Source organism: Impatiens glandulifera, chromosome 6 (genome assembly GCF_907164915.1).
Source record: "Impatiens glandulifera chromosome 6, dImpGla2.1, whole genome shotgun sequence".
Taxonomy (NCBI): domain Eukaryota; kingdom Viridiplantae; phylum Streptophyta; class Magnoliopsida; order Ericales; family Balsaminaceae; genus Impatiens; species Impatiens glandulifera.
Genome location: NC_061867.1, coordinates 487,326 through 509,461, shown reverse-complemented (window position 1 = coordinate 509,461; position 22,136 = coordinate 487,326). Strand labels below are relative to the sequence as shown.

The 22,136-nt window shown below is 33.4% G+C and overlaps 3 protein-coding genes, 2 long non-coding RNA genes and 1 pseudogene across 8 annotated transcripts; 1 reads left to right on the top strand and 5 right to left on the bottom strand.

Moving 5' to 3' along the window:
• Positions 1 to 2,781: 2,781 nt before the first annotated feature.
• Positions 2,782 to 5,084, bottom strand: LOC124942381 (annotated as a pseudogene).
• A 361-nt stretch (positions 5,085 to 5,445) lies between these two features.
• LOC124942382 lies at positions 5,446 to 6,418 on the bottom strand. Its single transcript, XR_007099695.1, has 3 exons — positions 6,289 to 6,418; positions 5,923 to 6,007; positions 5,446 to 5,493 (listed from the first exon to the last, which is right to left on the bottom strand). It is a non-coding gene; the product is annotated as an uncharacterized LOC124942382 (long non-coding RNA).
• Positions 6,419 to 12,198: 5,780 nt separating this feature from the next.
• LOC124941209 (N-alpha-acetyltransferase 30-like) lies at positions 12,199 to 12,912 on the bottom strand. The gene is made up of 4 exons (XM_047481496.1): positions 12,744 to 12,912; positions 12,611 to 12,687; positions 12,359 to 12,386; positions 12,199 to 12,269 (listed from the first exon to the last, which is right to left on the bottom strand). Exons 1-4 carry the CDS (start codon positions 12,895 to 12,897, stop codon positions 12,214 to 12,216), a joined length of 315 nt encoding a protein of 104 aa, XP_047337452.1. The 5' UTR covers positions 12,898 to 12,912; the 3' UTR covers positions 12,199 to 12,213.
• Positions 12,336 to 13,394, bottom strand: LOC124941525 (N-alpha-acetyltransferase 30-like). The gene is made up of 5 exons (XM_047481866.1): positions 13,386 to 13,394; positions 13,192 to 13,296; positions 12,744 to 12,900; positions 12,611 to 12,687; positions 12,336 to 12,386 (listed from the first exon to the last, which is right to left on the bottom strand). The coding sequence occupies exons 1-5, from the start codon at positions 13,392 to 13,394 to the stop codon at positions 12,336 to 12,338; spliced, it is 399 nt and encodes a 132-aa protein (XP_047337822.1).
• Positions 13,395 to 14,315: 921 nt separating this feature from the next.
• Positions 14,316 to 18,265, bottom strand: LOC124941208. Of its 3 annotated transcripts, none has more exons than XR_007099615.1 (8): positions 17,995 to 18,264; positions 17,629 to 17,700; positions 17,095 to 17,199; positions 16,260 to 16,803; positions 15,929 to 16,170; positions 14,801 to 15,064; positions 14,547 to 14,662; positions 14,316 to 14,454 (listed from the first exon to the last, which is right to left on the bottom strand). It is a non-coding gene; the product is annotated as an uncharacterized LOC124941208 (long non-coding RNA). The 3 variants fall into 3 exon arrangements; XR_007099616.1 differs by having other exon boundaries at positions 14,547 to 15,064; positions 16,260 to 16,287; positions 16,512 to 16,803; XR_007099617.1 differs by having other exon boundaries at positions 14,547 to 15,064; positions 17,629 to 17,713; positions 17,995 to 18,265.
• LOC124941207 (serine/threonine-protein phosphatase 7 long form homolog) lies at positions 17,538 to 21,161 on the top strand. 2 transcript variants are annotated; one of them, XM_047481495.1, is made up of 6 exons: positions 17,538 to 18,817; positions 18,886 to 18,955; positions 19,745 to 20,073; positions 20,159 to 20,344; positions 20,423 to 20,735; positions 20,811 to 21,161. In XM_047481495.1, exons 3-5 carry the CDS (start codon positions 19,825 to 19,827, stop codon positions 20,687 to 20,689), a joined length of 702 nt encoding a protein of 233 aa, XP_047337451.1. In that variant the 5' UTR covers positions 17,538 to 18,817; positions 18,886 to 18,955; positions 19,745 to 19,824; the 3' UTR covers positions 20,690 to 20,735; positions 20,811 to 21,161. The 2 variants fall into 2 exon arrangements, with proteins under 2 accessions (XP_047337451.1, XP_047337450.1); XM_047481494.1 differs by having other exon boundaries at positions 19,432 to 20,073.
• The last annotated feature ends 975 nt before the right edge of the window (positions 21,162 to 22,136 follow it).

The following is a 22,136-nucleotide window of genomic DNA, read 5'->3' as shown; positions in this document are numbered from 1 at the left end:
ATAAATAAAATCAAAATTAATAATTTTAAATACTTATTATTTTAGTATTTTAGGATATGAATACTGTGTTTTGATGAGTTAGTGGGACTGAAAATGATGTTTAAATTTTTATTGAGTTATTTAAATTATTCAACAAAATCCGAAAGAGTCTAGTAGTTTTTATTAAATAACAGAAATCAAACAAGAACTTAGGCCTTGTTCTTTTTGGGTTTTTTAAAAAACTTATTCCAAAACAATTTTCTAATCAATCACTTCTCAACAATTACATCACTAATTTCATTAACCAAAATACTAAAATATCCTCTATTTTAAATTATTATTTTTATTTTATTCATATATATCAATACCCTTTAAATTTTTTTATCAAAAATAATCATCACTTCCTCAAAATCATCATCAATCATTACCTTTTTCCCTCTTTAGGTTTTTCAAAAACCCAATCCGAACAAGGCCTTAGCTTTTGCATAGGTGAGGTAGGTTGAAGGAGGCCATGGTGCAGGGCGTGTAGGCGGCCTGACTGGGGAAAGCGACAGGGATAGCTATCTCTAGTCTCCTTTACTGTCTTTATATAAAAGAGCTTGTTTTTAATATATAAATAATGAATGAAAATGTCGAATGACTATAGTCTATACCGGTACTGAAGTTATCGAAGTAGGGTGAAAATATATTGTAGACGCTTAAAGCAACAGGCAAAGTTCACATCATCACTTTATTTATTTACATTTTTATCTTTCTTTTTTTCAAAATTTAATGATGAAGATTTTTATATTATGACTTTGATATATTTACAAATTGGAATTTTTTTTTTTATTATTATTATTTTTATGAGATTTTTATCATATTTTTGAAACTTGTTCACTTTTTATTATAGGTAGAAAATAAAAAGAAAGTGAACTACAAAGATTGAAAAGTGATAACATTTTGATAGAAGTGAAACGATAGCTTAGAGGGGTGCGTCCCACCTACAAGACATTTCTTACTGAGTCAGCTCAGTGCTAGTAGTAGGTGATGATGATTAAAAATTATAATAATATATATATTTTAAGCAAGCTTAATAAATTCTAGTTGTTTAGGACTAGGTAAAAAAAAGCTATGACTAAATAAACTATGTAATTTTTCTTTTCATATTCACACAATTTTTTTAATATAATAATAAAAAGTTAATATTTAACCAATTAACTGCTATAATATTAATTAAAATAAAATTTATATTTATAAAAAGTTATATATTATTAATAAAAATATACTTTAATTTACTTTATAAATTAATTAAATTATTTGAAAAGTTTTTGATCATAAATTAATAAATTGATTTTCATTAATATATGAATTTCTAAAAATTTCTTTATTTTTATTTTGTTAAATACGGTTATACCATATTTTAAAACTAAAAATTCATTCATTATATTAAAAAATATTGTTAGTATAAAATAAAATATTATTAATAAAATAATATTTGAAATTAGAAGATATAATTATAATTTAGTTTAAAAAATGAATTATATAGATATAAGTTTATTAATTAATAATAATAATGTCATTAATTTATAAAATTAATTATAAATATTATTTATCAATGTAATTGAATTTTAATAACCTAATATGTTTTTGATAATATATATATATGTTAGACAATAAAATCAAAACCAAACAAGACATAACATTTATTAAACAAACTCAATCCCTATCCATCGGCCACCAAACCGCCACCACCCACAATCATTCTCTCATTCTCTCCCATCTTGGCTGAAGTTTAAGCATTCTCTCATTCTCTCGCATCTTGGCTGAAGTTGAAGTAGGTCATAAAATCCCTCATCGATCACCTAGTCGAAGTGAAAATCCGGAATGGCCATGCCAGTTCAGGATTAACAAGTACAATTTTACACCTGAAGCTGTTGGATCTTGTGGCGTACAAATTTACACGGATTCTGGGTTCCTTACGATATTGCAGGACGATGAAAACGTCGGAGGTCTCGAAGTTATGGATAAGGAAACAGGTGTTTTCTTGCCGATCGATCTCATGCCTGGAGGTAACCAAAATGTAGATCTGTAGATCTGATGTGTAGATCTGGTGTAGATCCGCAGAAACATGGGAGGTTCGTGAGTTTTCATTGCAATCTCCTCACCCATAAGATCCGTGTGGACTTGTAGGCCACAAGATCCATCAACTTGTAAAATTGTACTTGTTAATCCTGAACTGGCATGACCATTCCGGATTTTCACTTCGACTGGGTAGTCGATGAGGGATTTTATTACCGACTTCAACTTCAGCCAAGATGTGAGAGAATGCTTCAACTTCAGCCAAGATGTGAGAGAATGATTGTGGGTGGTGGCGGTTTGGTGGCTGGCCGATGGATAGGGATTGGGTTTGTTTAATAAATGTTATGCCTTTTTTGGTTTTGATTTTATTGTTTAACATATATATATATATATATATATATTATCAAAAACATATTAGGTGTTCACACAATTGCAGAGGTTTATGATCTCATCATTGTGGGGAGGCACGGCGTTGCTTAAGAGTCTTCACCCATGTTAAATGGTTTAAGTGAATGGATGGATTTGCCTGAGCTTGGCCCTATTGGAGATATGCTTGCTTCTTCGGATATTCGCAGACCCGTCTCTGCCTTGATTGTACAACATCAATCACACCTTCACAATAAGTAAGTAAATAACACTTTAACAATCACACATTTTCCTTCTTTTCTCTCTTTTCTTTTTCACTATTGTTTCCATGTAATTAATTACATTTAGATTTGTAAAATAAGTGATATGCAGACCACAAATGTTGTGTTTCAAAAAAAATAATAATAATATAATATATTTTGGAACCACAATATTTATTGTAAGAAGTAGGAACTATATATTGTTTTATAACATAAGTAAGATGTGTGTTAAAACACAATCACACCCATATTTAAAGACGTGGATTAAGAAAATGATGTTACCATCCTGACACAAAAAGAGCTTCAACTGCCACATGCCATGCAATCTTCTCGGTTGGTCAAGGAACATACCATCTGTGACTTCTGGGTATCGAGATCATCTTCTTCTTCTTTCACCTTGGTCTTTCCCTGCATTACATTGCATTGCCAGATAGAACGGGGACATAATGATTATATATAATTGCATTCTAAACTCAAAATGTATATATAAATATATTATTATTACTTGGAGAATGGTTGTATCAACTGTGAATTTTATTGCATCAGCAGCAGCACGGGTTCTCAAGTAATACATCCCTGTTTTCAAACCCTTCGCCAACCCCCAAAACAAACACATATTAGCACAACAGGATTTCCTACCAATCATTCTATTTATTTAGTGTCATAATAATGTCAAAGTTAAACATTTACCTTTGACCAAGTATGGAAATGCAAGGAAGTCAGTTTTCCAAAATTTGGCTCGTCCATGTGGATATTAAGGCTTTGGCTTTGGTCTATGTAGCATCCACGATCAACTGACATATCAACTAATGTCTTCTGCTTAATCTCCCAAACAGTTCTGGAATGGAAACATATGTAATAGTTCAAATATGCAAACAGAATTGGGATGGGTACATTAATTAAAGGTCAAGATAATTTGCATACTTGTAAATTGGCTTTATCTCTTCAGAAATTTGACGAATTTTCTGAACAGAACCATTTTCATATATAATCTGATTCTTCAGAGCAGGAGACCATAGCCCATCTCAGTTAAGTCGTGAAGAAGATGCTTATTCACCACAACAAATTCCCCACTGGCATAAATAACCAAGATTAGCATGCAACAAAAAATACACGCCAAGGAACAACGAAAAAAAGCCAAAGAAAAATACCTTAAAACTCTGCGGCTGTAAATATTTGATGTGTAAGGTTCAAAGCATTCATTATTTGAAGCAGTGGGCATGGGTGCTACAAGAAGTGAATTCCTCACACCATCCTTTGCTATCATAGCTCTAAGGGCATCCCAATCCCAGCGTTTTGAAGGTGTAACACCCCACATATCTGGCTGGAGTATACCCTGAAAAGAAGAATGCATCTAAGAAGCTACTAGGGGAAGGCCTTACTAAAAATATACTTATGAAAAGTTAACACAAAAAATTCACATACCTGGATAACGGGACTTCCATTATATGTCTCATAAGCACCTACCTTTGCTGCCAATTCAGAAGAATCTTTGAGAGCATGGTAATATATTGTCTCAAAGATGTCTTTGTTAAGCTGTTGCGCCTGCATTTCATAACCAAGCCGACAATCAAAACATGAGTGTAATCATCAATAGCTTAAGAGAAAGGCCTTATGAGATTCAGCTTCTTGCCTCTGGTGACTCAAATGGCATGCCTAGTAAAATGAAAGTATCTGCGAGGCCTTGAACTCCTATACCAATTGGCCTATGACGCATGTTTGACCTTTCAGCAGTCTCAATAGGGTAGTAATTAATATCAATTATTTTGTTGAGATTTGTAGTCACTATAGCTGTAACCTATCAAAAAGATAATAGTATTCAACTCAGTATAACTCAACCCCATATATCATTAAGATGTGGTGATTAGGAATAGACTGGAGACAAACCTCTGGTAGATGAAGCTGCTTCAACAACCTGCAAACAAACACTCGGAACATAATATGGTATATAATGGACAAAAGTAAACTCTTATATGTTATCAACACGATTTCGAGGAAACTGCAAGAAATGACCTAAATCATAAAGAAGTTGCAAAGATACAGATCAATTGTTCAATGAATAACATGCATGTCAATATGTCATGTGTTCAATACTCGATAGGGACAAAAAAGAAGTTACTATTGGTAAAAGATGCAAACCTTAAAACCAGTTTTTTATACAATTCTTGAGCAGCCTCATTCTCCACATTTACATGTACAAATAGTTTCCTCATACCTGTTTAGACAAAATGTTAGACATTAAGTAACATTTACAAGTAATAAAAGAAACAAACCTACCAAATTAGCAACATCTGTTGCAAACTGTAGCATATTTGAAGCTATTCCCTGACGTCGAGCAAACTTAGAAACACAGACATTAGCAATGTAAGCATATTGGTGTGTTTCGTAATGCACTTGGCTAGCCAAGATAGCAGATACCCTTTTCACCTCCTAAAATATCAGGACAATTAAATTAATCATGTATTAGAAATCTTCTTAGAATAATGCAAATCAACATCTTGAAAATATCAATCTCATGTATGTAAAAGAACCCATAACCAATTTTTTTTTGGGCAATATCAAGTGGATCTAAATATTAATAAAAAAAGAGAGTATATTCTCACAAGAATAAGAAAAGAATTTGTATCATTTAACGATATAACAGGTTTCCAAACATGTGATATATGAGAGAAAAAAATGTGTTTCCAAATGGGCTAGAAAGATATGACGATCTGATAAGTACCCCTGGATATCTTTCTCCTTGCAAAAGTTGACGGACGCTGAGGTCCAGAGTTCCCACAACACTGTTTAGAACAGTCCTTCGGATATTTTTGTCCTCCTTTTTAACCTGGAACCGTCATATAAGAAATACCATCAATAAAGCTCAAACACAAAAGCAGTTATAAGAATGGGAATCATTTAATTCAGGGAGAATACAAATTGCATTTCTTCTATTTTAGATGTATAGCAATGATAAGAACATGTATAGCTAGTAATATGGAAAATTTTGAATTTAACCTAAATTGAATGAATAAGTAACAGCCAGAAACAAATCAGAATGTAGAAAGCACCCTTCCAGCTTTATTCACACATTTACAATACTAATCTTCTACAATGTATACTAGTATAATCTAACTATCTTCTTGACTTTCTTGAACTAAGCCCATAACTAGTCTAATTACATTTTACAGCCCAATGAAATACTAAAAAGACCCTAACAATTATCAACTAGGAGAAAGTACTGAAGAACAACATTTAATGTGAATTTCCATCTTACCGCAACAAAGCAGAAGCACCTAAGTGAATTTCCATCTTGTCCGCTACAACGTCGCTTCAAAGCATAGAATTCCTGTAACAGGCATCTAATTGATTATAAAATTAGGGATGAGAACTTCATAAAATTGAACAGAAATATGTATTACAGAAAGCATTAAGGGTGAATAGCTAATGTTCTATTAATTGATAGGCATCAGACAAGAAATGAACATCAATTTTCCGATAAAAATTGTAGCTTGATTATTCTGTTAAAGGAACAAGGCCATAAACATGGTACAGTGGATCGAAATCTCGAAATCACAGAGTGGATCAAAATTATATTCAGCAATTTGAAGACGAAGAAGAAGAACTAAAAGAGCAAAGTTACCCTCTCCGAAGCAGCAAGGAATATTGCGTTGAAACGGAAATCCAATTGCCAACGACGACGACGACAGTATTGATGCAACACTCCCTGAGGTTGAACCAACGCTGGAGCAAGAAGAAGAAACATGCGGCGGTGGCGGATGAACTTTTTTATTAACAGACTTTAAATTAGGAAACAGAATCGCTCTAATCTTCAATTCCCTATTATTATTCGATGTCGCCGATGAAGTTCGAACGTATTCTTCGATTATATTAGCTAGGTCTTCGTCAGAAGTGATAGAAACAAGCACGTCTAGATCTTCGTTTGGAAGTTTACATTTCAAATTCACACGAAATCCACACGATTCTTCAAATTTCATCATCAGATCTGTAGTAGTAGTCCAAATCCAAATCTAATTAAAGGCAATCGGTCCCAAAAATAATTAAGATCAAAATAAGGAATAGTAGTTAATTAATTACTTGCGATGGTTATGAAACGATCAAAGGAGAGGATTCTTATGTGGCCGCCGACGTAGCGGAGGAGGAGTTGAGAAGAGAATTTTTGCACTTCCTCCTCACCGATTGGGAATTCCTTGTGAATGTGAATAGTGAATGTCACCGACACTCTCTATTTACTATATATATTTATTATATATAAATATAAAATAATATATAATTATATAATATTTTATACATAGATCGCACATATATAGATTGCAGCACAACCCACCCTCTCTTCACCTTCAAACATTTCTCTTCCAATCCTCTTCCAATCTCCGCACACCTGCAACCGGAAATCAGCCGCAGCCGTCGGAAACCGCATGCCCGCCACCGCCGGATTGAGGTATTTCAAGAATTTTTTTCTGGTTTTTCTAATTTTGATACTTATTTGTTATTTTACTCCGCCCGCAGCCGCCGCAGCCTAAACCACAGCAGCCGCCGCAGCTGGAAACCACAGTAGCCGCCGGAAACCATCAAACGCCGGATCGTTCTTCTACGAACAGAGGTATTTATTATTTTGTTTCAATTAGGGTTTGATACTTAAGTTGAGTATAAGATGATATTATTTCAAAATTGATTAGGGTTTGATACTTAGCTGAGTAATGATATTATTTCAAAATTGATTAGTGTTTGATACTTAGTTGAGTATAATCTGATATTATTTCAATGATTAGGGTTTGATAGAATATACTATGATATTATTTTGGATCAATGTTTTTGGATTAACCCTCCTTATACAATTTTTTGCTCGATTTTTCTATTTTCATTGTAGTTGAGTTTATTTTAATGTCTGGTAGTGTTGTTTTTTTTATTACTTATTTGAATTTTTGTTCAGATAATCTTCCAACCGGAAACACTTAAATCTTTATATAATTTTCCATAAAAAATGGAGAATAGGTCTAAGCAGATAACATAATTGTTTTTTTAATTTGTCGCTTAGGTTAAATTTAGATTTTAATTTTGTGTTTCTTATTTTAGATTTCTACGCGCAACCACCAAGTTGAATTATCTAAATGGAATGTCGATAAAAGAGTTTTGTTAAGACTTAATGAAACCAGATTTAAGAACATTCATCATATGCACAATATGATGAGAACGGATTTAAACCTGTTTTTGGCTTTAATACAATGTTATTCTATAGAAGAACATTGTTTTATTATCGGAGGTAGGCGTATAGTGCCTACCTTAGAGGATGTTGTAAGAATTATGGGGCTTCAAATTGATGGTGAAGCCGTCACTGGAAAAGACTTCGGAAGAGAGGTAACAGAACAATCGTGCAATGAATTATTAGGGGATAGCCGGTATGTTTCGGGCCGTAGTGGCACTGAAATATCATTGAAGGGGTTGAGAGAAAACCTGCAGAATATCCCCATGAATTTGGAGGATATTGACATATATGTGCGCGCCTATGTGTTGCACGTAATAGGATGTTTTATATGTCCGTAGATGAATCCCTCCGGTGTTTCATCCATGTTTCTCGGTCTTTTGAGAAACATTGATGAAATAAAAAACTTTGCTTGGGGAGCCGCTTTCTTGGCTCAATCAATGAACCATGTTCGTCATTTGAAGACGAAAATTGATTTCACTGTAGCTGTAACCTATCAAAAAGATAATAGTATTCAACTCAGTATAACTCAACCCCATATATCATTAAGATGTGGTGATTAGGAATAGACTGGAGACAAACCTCTGCTAGATGAAGCTGCTTCAACAACCTGCAAACAAACACTCGGAACATAATATGGTATATAATGGACAAAAGTAAAGTCTTATATGTTATCAACACGATTTCGAGGAAACTACAAGAAATGACCTAAATCATAAAGAAGTTGCAAAGATACAGATCAATTGTTCAATGAAGAACATGCATGTCAATATGTCATGTGTTCAATACTCGATAGGGACAAAAAAGAAGTTACTATTGGTAAAAGATGCAAACCTTAAAACCAGTTTTTTTATACAATTCTTGAGCAGCCTCATTCTCCACATTTACATGTACAAATAGTTTCCTCATACCTGTTTAGACAAAATGTTAGACATTAAGTAACATTTATAAGTAATAAAAGAAACAAACCTGCCAAATTAGCAACATCTGTTGCAAACTGTAGCATATTTGAAGCTATTCCCTGACGTCGAGCAAACTTAGAAACACTGACATTAGCAATGTAAGCATATTGGTGTGTTCCGTAATGCACTTGGCTAGCCAAGATAGCAGATACCCTTTTCATCTCCTAAAATATCAGGACAATTAAATTAATCATGTATTAGAAATCTTCTTAGAATAATGCAAATCAACATCTTGAAAATATCAATCTCATGTATGTAAAAGAACCCATAACCAATTGTTTTTTGGCAAATATCAAGTGGATCTAAATATTAATAAAAAAGAGAGTATATTCTCACAAGAATAAGAAAAGAATTTGCATTATTTAACGATATAACAGGTTTCCAAACATGTGATATATGAGAGAAAAAAATGTGTTTCTAAATGGGCTAGAAAGATATGACGATCTGATAAATACCCCTGGAAATCTTTCTCCTTGCAAAAGTTGACGGACGCTGAGGTCCAGAGTTCCCACAACACTGTTTAGAACAGTCCTTCGGATATTTTTGTCCTCCTTTTTAACCTGGAACCGTCATATAAGAAATACCATCAATAAAGCTCAAACACAAAAGCAGTTATAAGAATGAGAATCATTTAATTCAGGGAGAATACAAATTGCATTTCTTCTATTTTAGATGTATAGCAATGATAAGAACATGTATAGCTAGTAATATGGATAATTTTGAATTTAACCTAAATTGAATGAATAAGTAACAGCCAGAAACAAATCAGAATGTAGAAAGCACCCTTCCAGCTTTATTCACACATTTACAATACTAATCTTCTACAATGTATACTAGTATAATCTAACTATCTTCTTGACTTTCTTGAACTAAGCCCATAACTAGTCTAATTACATTTTACAGCCCAATGAAATACTAAAAAGACCCTAATAGTTATCAACTAGGAGAAAGTACTGAAGAACAACATTTAATGTGAATTTCCATCTTACCACAACAAAGCAGAAGCACCTAAGTGAATTTCTATCTTGTCCGCTACAACGTCGCTTCAAAGCATAGAATTCCTGTAACAGGCATCTAATTGATTATATAATTAGGGATGAGAACTTCATAAAATTGAACAGAAATATGTATTATAGAAAGCATTAAGGGTGAATAGCTAGTGTTCTATCAATTGATAGGCATCAGATAAGAAATGAACATCAATTTTCCGATAAAAATTGTAGCTTGATTCTTCTATTAAAGGAACAAGGCCATAAACATGGTACAGTGGATCGAAATCTCGAAATCACAGAGTGGATCGAAATTCCATTCAGCAATTTGAAGACGAAGAAGAAGAACTAAAAGAGCAAAGTTACCCTCTCCGAAGTAGCAAGGAATATTGCGTTGAAACGGAAATCCAATTGTCAACGACGACGACGACAGTATTGATGCAATACTCCCTGAGGTTGAACCAACGCTAGAGCAAGAAGAAGAAACAGGCGGCGGTGGCGGATGAACTTTTTTATTAACAAACTTTAAATTAGGAAACAGAATCGCTTTAATCTTCAATTCCCTATTATTATTCGATGTCGCCGATGAAGCTCGAACGTATTCTTCGATTATATTAGCTAGGTCTTCGTTAGAAGTGATGGAAACAAGCACGTCTAGATCTTCGTTTGGAAGTTTACATTTCAAATTCACACGAAATCCACACGATTCTTCAAATTTCATCATCTGATCTGTAGTAGTAGTCCAAATCCAAATCTAATTAAAGGCAATCGGTCCCAAAAATAATTAAGATCAAAATAAGGAATAGTAGTTAATTAATTACCTGCGATGGTTATGAAACGATCGACGGAGAGGATTCTTATGTGGCCGCCGACGTAGCGGAGGAAGAGTTGAGAAGAGAATTTTTGCACTTCCAATTGCCTCACCGATTGGGAATTCCTTGTGAATGTGAATAGTGAATGTCACCGACACTCTCTATTTACTATATATATTTATTATATATAAATATAAAATAATATATAATTATATAATATTTTATACATAGATCGCACATATATAGATTGCAGCACAACCCACCCTCTCTTCACCTTCAAACATTTCTCTTCCAATCCTCTTCCAATCTCCGCACACCTGCAACCAGAAATCAGCCGCAGCCGCCGGAAACCGCATGCCCGCCGCCGCCGGATTGAGGTATTTCAAGAATTCTTTTCTGGTTTTTCTAATTTTGATACTTATTTGTTATTTTACTCCGCCCGCAGCCGCCGCAGCCTAAACCACAGCAGCCGCCGCAGCCGGAAACCACAGCAGCCGCCGCAGCCGGAAACCATCAAACGCCGGATCGTTCTTCTACGAACAGAGGTATTTATTATTTTGTTTCAATTAGGGTTTGATACTTAAGTTGAGTATAAGATGATATTATTTCAAAATTGATTAGGGTTTGATACTTAGCTGAGTAATGATATTATTTCAAAATTGATTAGTGTTTGATACTTAGTTGAGTATAATCTGATATTATTTCAATGATTAGGGTTTGATAGAATATACTATGATATTATTTTGGATCAATGTTTTTGGATTAACCCTCCTTATACAATTTTTTGCTCGATTTTTCTATTTTCATTGTAGTTGAGTTTATTTTAATGTCTGGTAGTGTTGTTTTTTTATGACTTATTTGAATTTTTGTTCAGATAATCTTCCAACCGGAAACACTTAAATCTTTATATAATTTTCCATAAAAAATGGAGAATAGGTCTAAGCAGATAACATAATTGTTTTTTTAATTTGTCGCTTAGGTTAAATTTAGATTTTAATTTTGTGTTTCTTATTTTAGATTTCTACGCGCAACCACCAAGTTGAATTATCTAAATGGAATGTCGATAAAAAAGTTTTGTTAAGACTTAATGAAACCGGATTTAAGAACATTCATCATATGCACAATATGATGAGAACGGATTTAAACCTGTTTTTGGCTTTAATACAATGTTATTCTATAGAAGAACATTGTTTTATTATCGGAGGTAGGCGTATAGTGCCTACCTTAGAGGATGTTGTAAGAATTATGGGGCTTCAAATTGATGGTGAAGCCGTCACTGGAAAAGACTTCGGAAGAGAGGTAACAGAACAATTGTGCAATGAATTATTAGGGGATAGCCGGTATGTTTCAGGCCGTAGTGGCACTGAAATATCATTGAAGGGGTTGAGAGAAAACCTGCAGAATATCCCCATGAATTTGGAGGATATTGACATATATGTGCGTGCCTATGTGTTGCACGTAATAGGATGTTTTATATGTCCGTCGATGAATCCCTCCGGTGTTTCATCCATGTTTCTCGGTCTTTTGAGAAACATTGATGAAATAAAAAACTTTGTTTGGGGAGCCGCTTTCTTGGCTCAATCAATGAACCATGTTCGTCATTTGAAGACGAAAATTGATTCCACTGTAGCTGTAACCTATCAAAAAGATAATAGTATTCAACTCAGTATAACTCAACCCCATATATCATTAAGATGTGGTGATTAGGAATAGACTTGAGACAAACCTCTGCTAGATGAAGCTGCTTCAACAACCTGCAAACAAACACTCGGAACATAATATGGTATATAATGGACAAAAGTAAAGTCTTATATGTTATCAACACGATTTCGAGGAAACTGCAAGAAATGACCTAAATCATAAAGAAGTTGCAAAGATACAGATCAATTGTTCAATGAAGAACATGCATGTCAATATGTCATGTGTTCAATACTCGATAGGGACAAAAAAGAAGTTACTATTGGTAAAAGATGCAAACCTTAAAACCAGTTTTTTTATACAATTCTTGAGCAGCCTCATTCTCCACATTTACATGTACAAATAGTTTCCTCATACCTGTTTAGACAAAATGTTAGACATAGTAACATTTACAAGTAATAAAAGAAACAAACCTGCCAAATTAGCAACATCTGTTGCAAACTGTAGCATATTTGAAGCTATTCCCTGACGTCGAGCAAACTTAGAAACACTGACATTAGCAATGTAAGCATATTGGTGTGTTCCGTAATGCACTTGGCTAGCCAAGATAGCAGATACCCTTTTCATCTCCTAAAATATCAGGACAATTAAATTAATCATGTATTAGAAATCTTCTTAGAATAATGCAAATCAACATCTTGAAAATATCAATCTCATGTATGTAAAAGAACCCATAACCAATTGTTTTTTGGGCAATATCAAGTGGATCTAAATATTAATAAAAAAGAGAGTATATTCTCACAAGAATAAGAAAAGAATTTGCATTATTTAACGATATAACAGGTTTCCAAACATGTGATATATGAGAGAAAAAAATGTGTTTCTAAATGGGCTAGAAAGATATGACGATCTGATAAGTACCCCTGGATATCTTTCTCCTTGCAAAAGTTGACGGACGCTGAGGTCTAGAGTTCCCACAACACTGTTTAGAACAGTCCTTCGAATATTTTTTTCCTCCTTTTTAACCTGGAACCGTCATATAAGAAATACCATCAATAAAGCTCAAACACAAAAGCAGTTATAAGAATGGGAATCATTTAATTCAGGGAGAATACAAATTGCATTTCTTCTATTTTAGATGTATAGCAATGATAAGAACATGTATAGCTAGTAATATGGATAATTTTGAATTTAACCTAAATTGATTGAATAAGTAACAACCAGAAACAAATCAGAATGTAGAAAGCACCCTTCCAGCTTTATTCACACATTTACAATACTAATCTTCTACAATGTATACTAGTATAATCTAACTATCTTCTTGACTTTCTTGAACTAAGCCCATAACTAGTCTAATTACATTTTACAGCCCAATGAAATACTAAAAAGACCCTAACAGTTATCAACTAGGAGAAAGTACTGAAGAACAACATTTAATGTGAATTTCCATCTTACCGCAACAAAGCAGAAGCACCTAAGTGAATTTCCATCTTGTTCGCTACAACGTCGCTTCAAAGCATAGAATTCCTGTAACAGGCATCTAATTGATTATATAATTAGGGATGAGAACTTCATAAAATTGAACAGAAATATGTATTATAGAAAGCATTAAGGGTGAATAGCTAGTGTTCTATCAATTGATAGGCATCAGACAAGAAATGAACATCAATTTTCCGATAAAAATTGTAGCTTGATTCTTCTATTAAAGGAACAAGGCCATAAACATGGTACAGTGGATCGAAATCTCGAAATCACAGAGTGGATCGAAATTCCATTCAGCAATTTGAAGACGAAGAAGAAGAACTAAAAGAGCAAAGTTACCCTCTCCGAAGTAGCAAGGAATATTGCGTTGAAACGGAAATCCAATTGCCAACGACGACGACGACAGTATTGATGCAATACTCCCTGAGGTTGAACCAACGCTAGAGCAAGAAGAAGAAACAGGCGGCAGTGGCGGATGAACTTTTTTATTAACAGACTTTAAATTAGGAAACAGAATAGCTCTAATCTTCAATTCCCTATTATTATTCGATGCCGCCGATGAAGCTGGAACGTATTCTTCGATTATATTAGCTAGGTTTTCGTCAGAAGTGATGGAAACAAGCACGTCTAGATCTTCGTTTGGAAGTTTACATTTCAAATTCACACGAAATCCACACGATTCTTCAAATTTCATCATCAGATCTGTAGTAGTAGTCCAAATCTAAATCTAATTAAAGGCAATCGGTCCCAAAAATAATTAAGATCAAAATAAGGAATAGTAGTTAATTAATTACCTGCGATGGTTATGAAACGATCGACGGAGAGGATTCTTATGTGGCCGCCGACGTAGCGGAGGAGGAGTTGAGAAGAGAATTTTTGCACTTCCTATTGCCTCACCGATTAGGAATTCCTTGTGAATGTGAATAGTGAATGTCACTGACAATCTCTATTTACTATATATATTTATTATATATAAATATAAAATAATATATAATTATATAATATTTTATACATAGATCGCACATATATAGATTGCAGCACAACCCACCCTCTCTTCACCTTCAAACATTTCTCTTCCAATCCTCTTCCAATCTCTGCACACCTGCAACCGGAAATCAGCCGCAGCCGCCGGAAACCGCCTGCCCGCTGCCGCCGGATTGAGGTATTTCAAGAATTCTTTTCTGGTTTTTCTAATTTTGATACTTATTTATTATTTTACTACGCCCGCAGTCGCCGCAGCCTAAACCACAGCAGCCGCCGCAGTCGGAAACCACAGTAGCCGCCGGAAACCATCAAACGCCGGATCGTTCTTCTACGAACAGAGGTATTTATTATTTTGTTTCAATTAGGGTTTGATACTTAAGTTGAGTATAAGATGATATTATTTCAAAATTGATTAGGGTTTGATACTTAGCTGAGTAATGATATTATTTCAAAATTGATTAGTGTTTGATACTTAGTTGAGTATACTCTGATATTATTTCAATGATTAGGGTTTGATATAATATACTATGATATTATTTTGGATCAATGTTTTTGGATTAACCCTCCTTATACAATTTTTTGCTCGATTTTTCTATTTTCATTGTAGTTGAGTTTATTTTAATGTCTGGTTGTGTTGTTTTTTTTATGACTTATTTGAATTTTTGTTCAGATAATCTTCCAACCGGAAACACTTAAATCTTTAGATAATTTTCCATAAAAAATGGAGAATAGGTCTAAGCAGATAACATAATTGTTTTTTTTAATTTGTCGCTTAGGTTAAATTTAGATTTTAATTTTGTGTTTCTTATTTTAGATTTCTACGCGCAACAACCAAGTTGAATTATCTAAATGGAATGTCGATAAAAGAGTTTTGTTAAGACTTAATGAAACCGGATTTAAGAACATTCATCATATGCACAATATGATGAGAACGGATTTAAACCTGTTTTTGGCTTTAATACAATGTTATTCTATAGAAGAACATTGTTTTATTATCGGAGGTAGGCGTATAGTGCCTACCTTAGAGGATGTTGTAAGAATTATGGGGCTTTAAATTGATGGTGAAGCCGTCATTGGAAAAGACTTCGGAAGAGAGATAACAGAACAATTGTGCAATGAATTATTAGGGGATAGCTGGTATGTTTCAGGCCGTAGTGGCACTGAAATATCATTGAAGGGGTTGAGAGAAAACCTGCAGAATATCCCCATGAATTTGGAGGATATTGACATATATGTGCGCGCCTATGTGTTGCACGTAATAGGATGTTTTATATGTCCGTCGATGAATCCCTCCGGTGTTTCATCCATGTTTCTCGGTCTTTTGAGAAACATTGATGAAATAAAAAATTTTGCTTGGGGAGCCGCTTTTTTGGCTCAATCAATGAACCATGTTCGTCATTTGAAGACGAAAATTGATTCCACTGTAGCTGTAACCTATTAAAAAGATAATAGTATTCAACTCAGTATAACTCAACCCCATATATCATTAAGATGTGGTGATTAGGAATAGACTGGAGACAAACCTCTGCTAGATGAAGCTGCTTCAACAACCTGCAAACAAACACTCGGAACATAATATGGTATATAATGGACAAAAGTAAACTCTTATATGTTATCAACACGATTTCGAGGAAACTGCAAGAAATGACCTAAATCATAAAGAAGTTGCAAAGATACAGATCAATTGTTCAATGAAGAACATGCATGTCAATATGTCATGTGTTCAATACTCGATAGGGACAAAAAAGAAGTTACTATTGGTAAAAGATGCAAACCTTAAAACCAGTTTTTTTATACAATTCTTGAGCAACCTCATTCTCCACATTTACATGTACAAATAGTTTCCTCATACCTGTTTAGACAAAATGTTAGACATTAAGTAACATTTACAAGTAATAAAAGAAACAAACTTGCCAAATTAGCAACATCTGTTGCAAACTGTAGCATATTTGAAGCTATTCCCTGACGTCGAGCAAACTTAGAAACACTAACATTAGCAATGTAAGCATATTGGTGTGTTCCGTAATGCACTTGGCTAGCCAAGATAGCAGATACCCTTTTCACCTCCTAAAATATCAGGACAATTAAATTAATCATGTATTAGAAATCTTCTTAGAATAATGCAAATCAACATCTTGAAAATATCAATCTCATGTATGTAAAAGAACCCATAACCAATTGTTTTTTGGGCAATATCAAGTGGATCTAAATATTAATAAAAAAGAGAGTATATTCTCACAAGAATAAGAAAAGAATTTGCATTATTTAACGATATAACAGGTTTCCAAACATGTGATATATGAGAGAAAAAAATGTGTTTCTAAATGGGCTAGAAAGATATGACGATCTGATAAGTACCCCTGGATATCTTTCTCCTTGCAAAAGTTGACGGACGCTGAGGTCCAGAGTTCCCACAACACTGTTTAGAACAGTCCTTCGGATATTTTTGTCCTCCTTTTTAACCTGGAACCGTCATCTAAGAAATACCATCAATAAAGCTCAAACACAAAAGCAGTTATAAGAATGGGAATCATTTAATTCAGGGAGAATACAAATTGCATTTCTTCTATTTTAGATGTATAGCAATGATAAGAACATGTATAGCTAGTAATATGGATAATTTTGAATTTAACCTAAATTGAATGAATAAGTAACAGCCAGAAACAAATCAGAATGTAGAAAGCACCCTTCCAGCTTTATTCACACATTTACAATACTAATCTTCTACAATGTATACTAGTATAATCTAACTATCTTCTTGACTTTCTAGAACTAAGCCCATAACTAGTCTAATTACATTTTACAGCCCAATGAAATACTAAAAAGACCCTAACAGTTATCAACTAGGAGAAAGTACTGAAGAACAACATTTAATGTGAATTTCCATCTTACCGCAACAAAGCAGAAGCACCTAAGTGAATTTCCATCTTGTCCGCTACAACGTCGCTTCAAAGCATAGAATTCCTATAACAGGCATCTAATTGATTATATAATTAGGGATGAGAACTTCATAAAATTGAACAGAAATATGTATTACAGAAAGCATTAAGGGTGAATAGCTAGTGTTCTATCAATTGATAGGCATCAGACAAGAAATGAACATCAATTTTCCGATAAAAATTGTAGATTGATTCTTCTGTTAAAGGAACAAGGCCATAAACATGGTACAGTGGATCGAAATCTCGAAATCACAGAGTGGATCGAAATTCCATTCAGCAATTTGAAGACGAAGAAGAAGAACTAAAAGAGCAAAGTTACCCTCTCCGAAGTAGCAAGGAATATTGCGTTGAAACGGAAATCCAATTGCCAACGACGACGACGACAGTATTGATGCAATACTCCCTGAGGTTGAACCAACGCTAGAGCAAGAAGAAGAAACAGGCGGCAGTGGCGGATGAACTTTTTTATTAACAGACTTTAAATTAGGAAACAGAATCGCTCTAATCTTCAATTCCCTATTATTATTCGATGCCGCCGATGAAGCTGGAACGTATTCTTCGATTATATTAGCTAGGTTTTCGTCAGAAGTGATGGAAACAAGCACGTCTAGATCTTCGTTTGGAAGTTTACATTTTAAATTCACACGAAATCCACACGATTCTTCAAATTTCATCATCAGATCTGTAGTAGTAGTCCAAATCCAAATCTAATTAAAGGCAATCGGTCCCAAAAATAATTAAGATCAAAATAAGGAATAGTAGTTAATTAATTACCTGCGATGGTTATGAAACGATCGACGGAGAGGATTCTTATGTGGCCGCCGACGTAGCGGAGGAGGAGTTGAGAAGAGAATTTTTGCACTTCCAATTGCCTCACCGATTGGGAATTCCTTGTGAATGTGAATAGTGAATGTCACCGACACTCTCTATTTACTATATATATTTATTATATATAAATATAAAATAATATATAATTATATAATATTTTATACATAGATCGCACATATATAGATTGTAGCATAACCCACCCTCTCTTCACCTTCAAACCTTTCTCTTCCAATCCTCTTCCAATCTCCGCACACCTACAACCGGAAATCAGCCGCAGCCGCCGGAAACCGCCTGCCCGCCGCCGCCGGATTGAGGTATTTCAAAAATTCTTTTCTGGTTTTTCTAATTTTGATACTTATTTGTTATTTTACTCCGCTCGCAGCCGCCGCAGCCGGAAACCACAGTAGCCGCCGGAAACCATCAAACGCCGGATCGTTCTTCTACGAACAGAGGTATTTATTATTTTGTTTCAATTAGGGTTTGATACTTAAGTTGAGTATAAGATGATATTATTTCAAAATTGATTAGGGTTTGATACTTAGCTGAGTAATGATATTATTTCAAAATTGATTAGTGTTTGATACTTAGTTGAGTATACTCTGATATTATTTCAATGATTAGGGTTTGATAGAATATACTATGATATTATTTTGGATCAATGTTTTTGGATTAACCCACCTTATACAATTTTTTGCTCGATTTTTCTATTTCATTGTAGTTGAGTTTATTTTAATGTCTGGTAGTGTTGTTTTTTTTTATGACTTATTTGAATTTTTGTTCAGATAATCTTCCAACCGGAAACATTTAAATCTTTAGATAATTTTCCATAAAAAAATGGAGAATAGGTCTAAGCAGATAACATAATTGTTTTTTTTTAATTTGTCGCTTAGGTTAAATTTAGATTTTAATTTTGTGTTTCTTATTTTAGATTTCTACGCGCAACCACCAAGTTGAATTATCTAAATGGAATGTCGATAAAAGAGTTTTGTTAAGACTTAATGAAACCGGATTTAAGAACATTCATCATATGCACAATATGATGAGAACGGATTTAAACCTGTTTTTGGCTTTAATAAAATGTTATTCTATAGAAGAACATTGTTTTATTATTGGAGGTAGACGTATAGTGCCTACCTTAAAGGATGTTGTAAGAATTATGGGGCTTCAAATTGATGGTGAAGCCATCACTGGAAAAGACTTCGGAAGAGAGGTAACAGAACAATTGTGCAATGAATTATTAGGGGATAGCCGGTATGTTTCAGGCCGTAGTGGCACTGAAATATCATTGAAGGGGTTGAGAGAAAACCTGCAGAATATCCCCATGAATTTAGAGGATATTGACATATATGTGCGCGCCTATGTGTTACACGTAATAGGATGTTTTATATGTCCGTCGATGAATCCCTCCGGTGTTTCATCCATGTTTCTCAGTCTTTTGAGAAACGTTGATGAAATAAAAAACTTTGCTTGGGGAGCTGCTTTCTTGACTCAATCAATGAACCATGTTCGTCATTTGAAGATGAAAATTGATTCCACTACGACTACGGGAGCTTGTATTCCATTTTTTATGGTAAGTTAATTTTTATATTTTTTTAAATATAATGTTTATTATTTAAATATACTAACAATTCTTTTTGATATTATTGTTATTGTAGGTGTTTTTGTTTGAACACGTAAATGGGCTAACAAATGCCTCACTGCGTTTAAACCAAATACCTTTTGACCTGCCAATGGAATTTCCCCTGCTTGTATCTTGGTCATCTCTTTTGATTAGTAAGAGCAAGAACAATCACGGGAAGCTGGCCGCTGATACATTTGTTAATCTTCTTCAAATGAGTGAGGTGTGTTTAATCATTGTTTTACTTTTTTCATATTTTAAATTTTATTTACTAACAATATATTTTTTTAACTTCGAATAGATTATACCAAGACCATACGATCGTTTGAATGTTGAGTTTTTACCTCAATATCTAAAATCCCAACTTCATGTTGCATACACACATAACGTGTTGATATGCTTTGAACAACTTGCGCACCATATGCCGCATATCTTTCTAGAAATGATGGGATTAGAAGAAAGTGATATTGGCATTATTCGTACCCTTCCAAAAGCCAAATCAAAGCATCGTAAATCTTCCGAGAAACCTGATTGGGGTTCAAAGTTTCAAAAGCATGTCGACTTTTGAAATAATAGAACAGATCATTTAATATGCAGTTACGACAAACTTATTGGTAAGAGATTAAATTAAAAATACCTTCATTTAAATAATTTTATTTTATTTCATTAATAAATCTATATTTTTTCAGAGTTGGGAGTGGTGGGGGAGAATGAAGATTATGATGAAGAAGCTGTGCCTATAAATGTGAATGAAGATGATGATGAAGAAGCTGACAATGAAGATAATGACGATTTCTGTAAGTAGAATAGTATTGGAACACGTCTTCATTTGGTTCTTCCAAATGATCAATGGAGAAAAGAACATCCTCTGCGAAGTATGGAAAAGACACAGATAGCCACTAACTATTAATCAAGTACTATTTGATGGGTATCCCTAACTATTAATCAAGTACTATTTGATGGGTATCCCTAACAATGAACATGAGACCAAGATCCAAAGGTTGCTAACAATGATAACTGCTAAAAAACCTAATAGTGATTTCACCACAAATAATCTATTCCAATCTATTTCACCACAAATAATCAAATTAAACACTTAAATCAATTAAAAATTAACAATCTTATTCCAATTAATATTTGTACGAATAATAATATAAAAATTAAAAAAATAAATTACGTTAAAAATGACTCTATAATTTAATTCAATATTTTGTTATCTAATTATTAAAAAATATGATAAAATTTATTTTTATCCACTCATTTTATTTAAAATTATTTTTTAATTTTTTTAAGCTTATCTAAAATTATATAAATTGAAAACATCTATTAGGTGAAAATAAAAATAATTTCGATAAAACAAATCTTTAAACATTGAATTTTGGATCAAATTACCAATTAAATATAAAGTTCTACTTGAGTCTAATATTACTTATTATATATTTATTTGAAAATAAGAATATTAAAAAAATCATATAACCAATTCATTGAAGTTTTTTTTATTTTTATATCTATAATGATTTTGATGATTTAATAACCAAATTCGAGGGTGTATTTTTAGACATTCGATTGCACCTTAAGACATAAACCCTTAGGGTGTGTTTGATAACCCTGGAATTGGCATTGAAATTGGAATTGAAGGGTTCTATTCCAATTCTTACGTTTGTTAGACACTTTAATATTAAAAATTGAAATTAGAATTACAATTCCAATGGAATTCAATATAGTGTAATTTGATAGTTCTCAATTCCAATTTTTTTAGGTCGGAATTGTAATTCCAAATTAACAAATTTTTCATGTTTTTGACATGTTTAACACGTTTTTCACACATTAAACACGTTTAACACGTTTTTAACACGTTTAACACGTTTTTTTACGCGTTTAACATATTTTAATATTTTGGCACGTTTAACACGTTTTTGGCACGTTTAACACGTTTTTAACATCGTTTAATACATTTTTGACACATTTAACACGTTTGACACGTTTAACATGATTTTCACGTTTTTAGCACGTTT

What these genes read in the sequence shown, in the direction of transcription:
- LOC124941207 (XM_047481494.1), top strand. Translation starts at nt 19,531, where the DNA reads ATGCACAATATGATGAGAACGGATTTAAACCTGTTTTTGGCTTTAATA. An exon ending in CTTGTATTCCATTTTTTATG is followed by an intron (nt 20,074 to 20,158) that starts GTAAGTTAATTT and finishes TTGTTATTGTAG; the next exon opens with GTGTTTTTGTTTGAACACGT. An exon ending in ATCTTCTTCAAATGAGTGAG is followed by an intron (nt 20,345 to 20,422) that starts GTGTGTTTAATC and finishes AACTTCGAATAG; the next exon opens with ATTATACCAAGACCATACGA.
- LOC124941209 (XM_047481496.1), bottom strand. Translation starts at nt 12,897, where the DNA reads ATGAAAAGGGTATCTGCTATCTTGGCTAGCCAAGTGCATTACGGAACA. An exon ending in AGATGTTGCTAATTTGGCAG is followed by an intron (nt 12,688 to 12,743) that starts GTTTGTTTCTTT and finishes TTGTCTAAACAG; the next exon opens with GTATGAGGAAACTATTTGTA. An exon ending in ATAAAAAAACTGGTTTTAAG is followed by an intron (nt 12,387 to 12,610) that starts GTTTGCATCTTT and finishes GTTTGTTTGCAG; the next exon opens with GTTGTTGAAGCAGCTTCATC.
- LOC124941525 (XM_047481866.1), bottom strand. An exon ending in AAGGAGAAAGATATCCAGGG is followed by an intron (nt 12,901 to 13,191) that starts GTACTTATCAGA and finishes CTGATATTTTAG; the next exon opens with GAGATGAAAAGGGTATCTGC. An exon ending in ATAAAAAAACTGGTTTTAAG is followed by an intron (nt 12,387 to 12,610) that starts GTTTGCATCTTT and finishes GTTTGTTTGCAG; the next exon opens with GTTGTTGAAGCAGCTTCATC.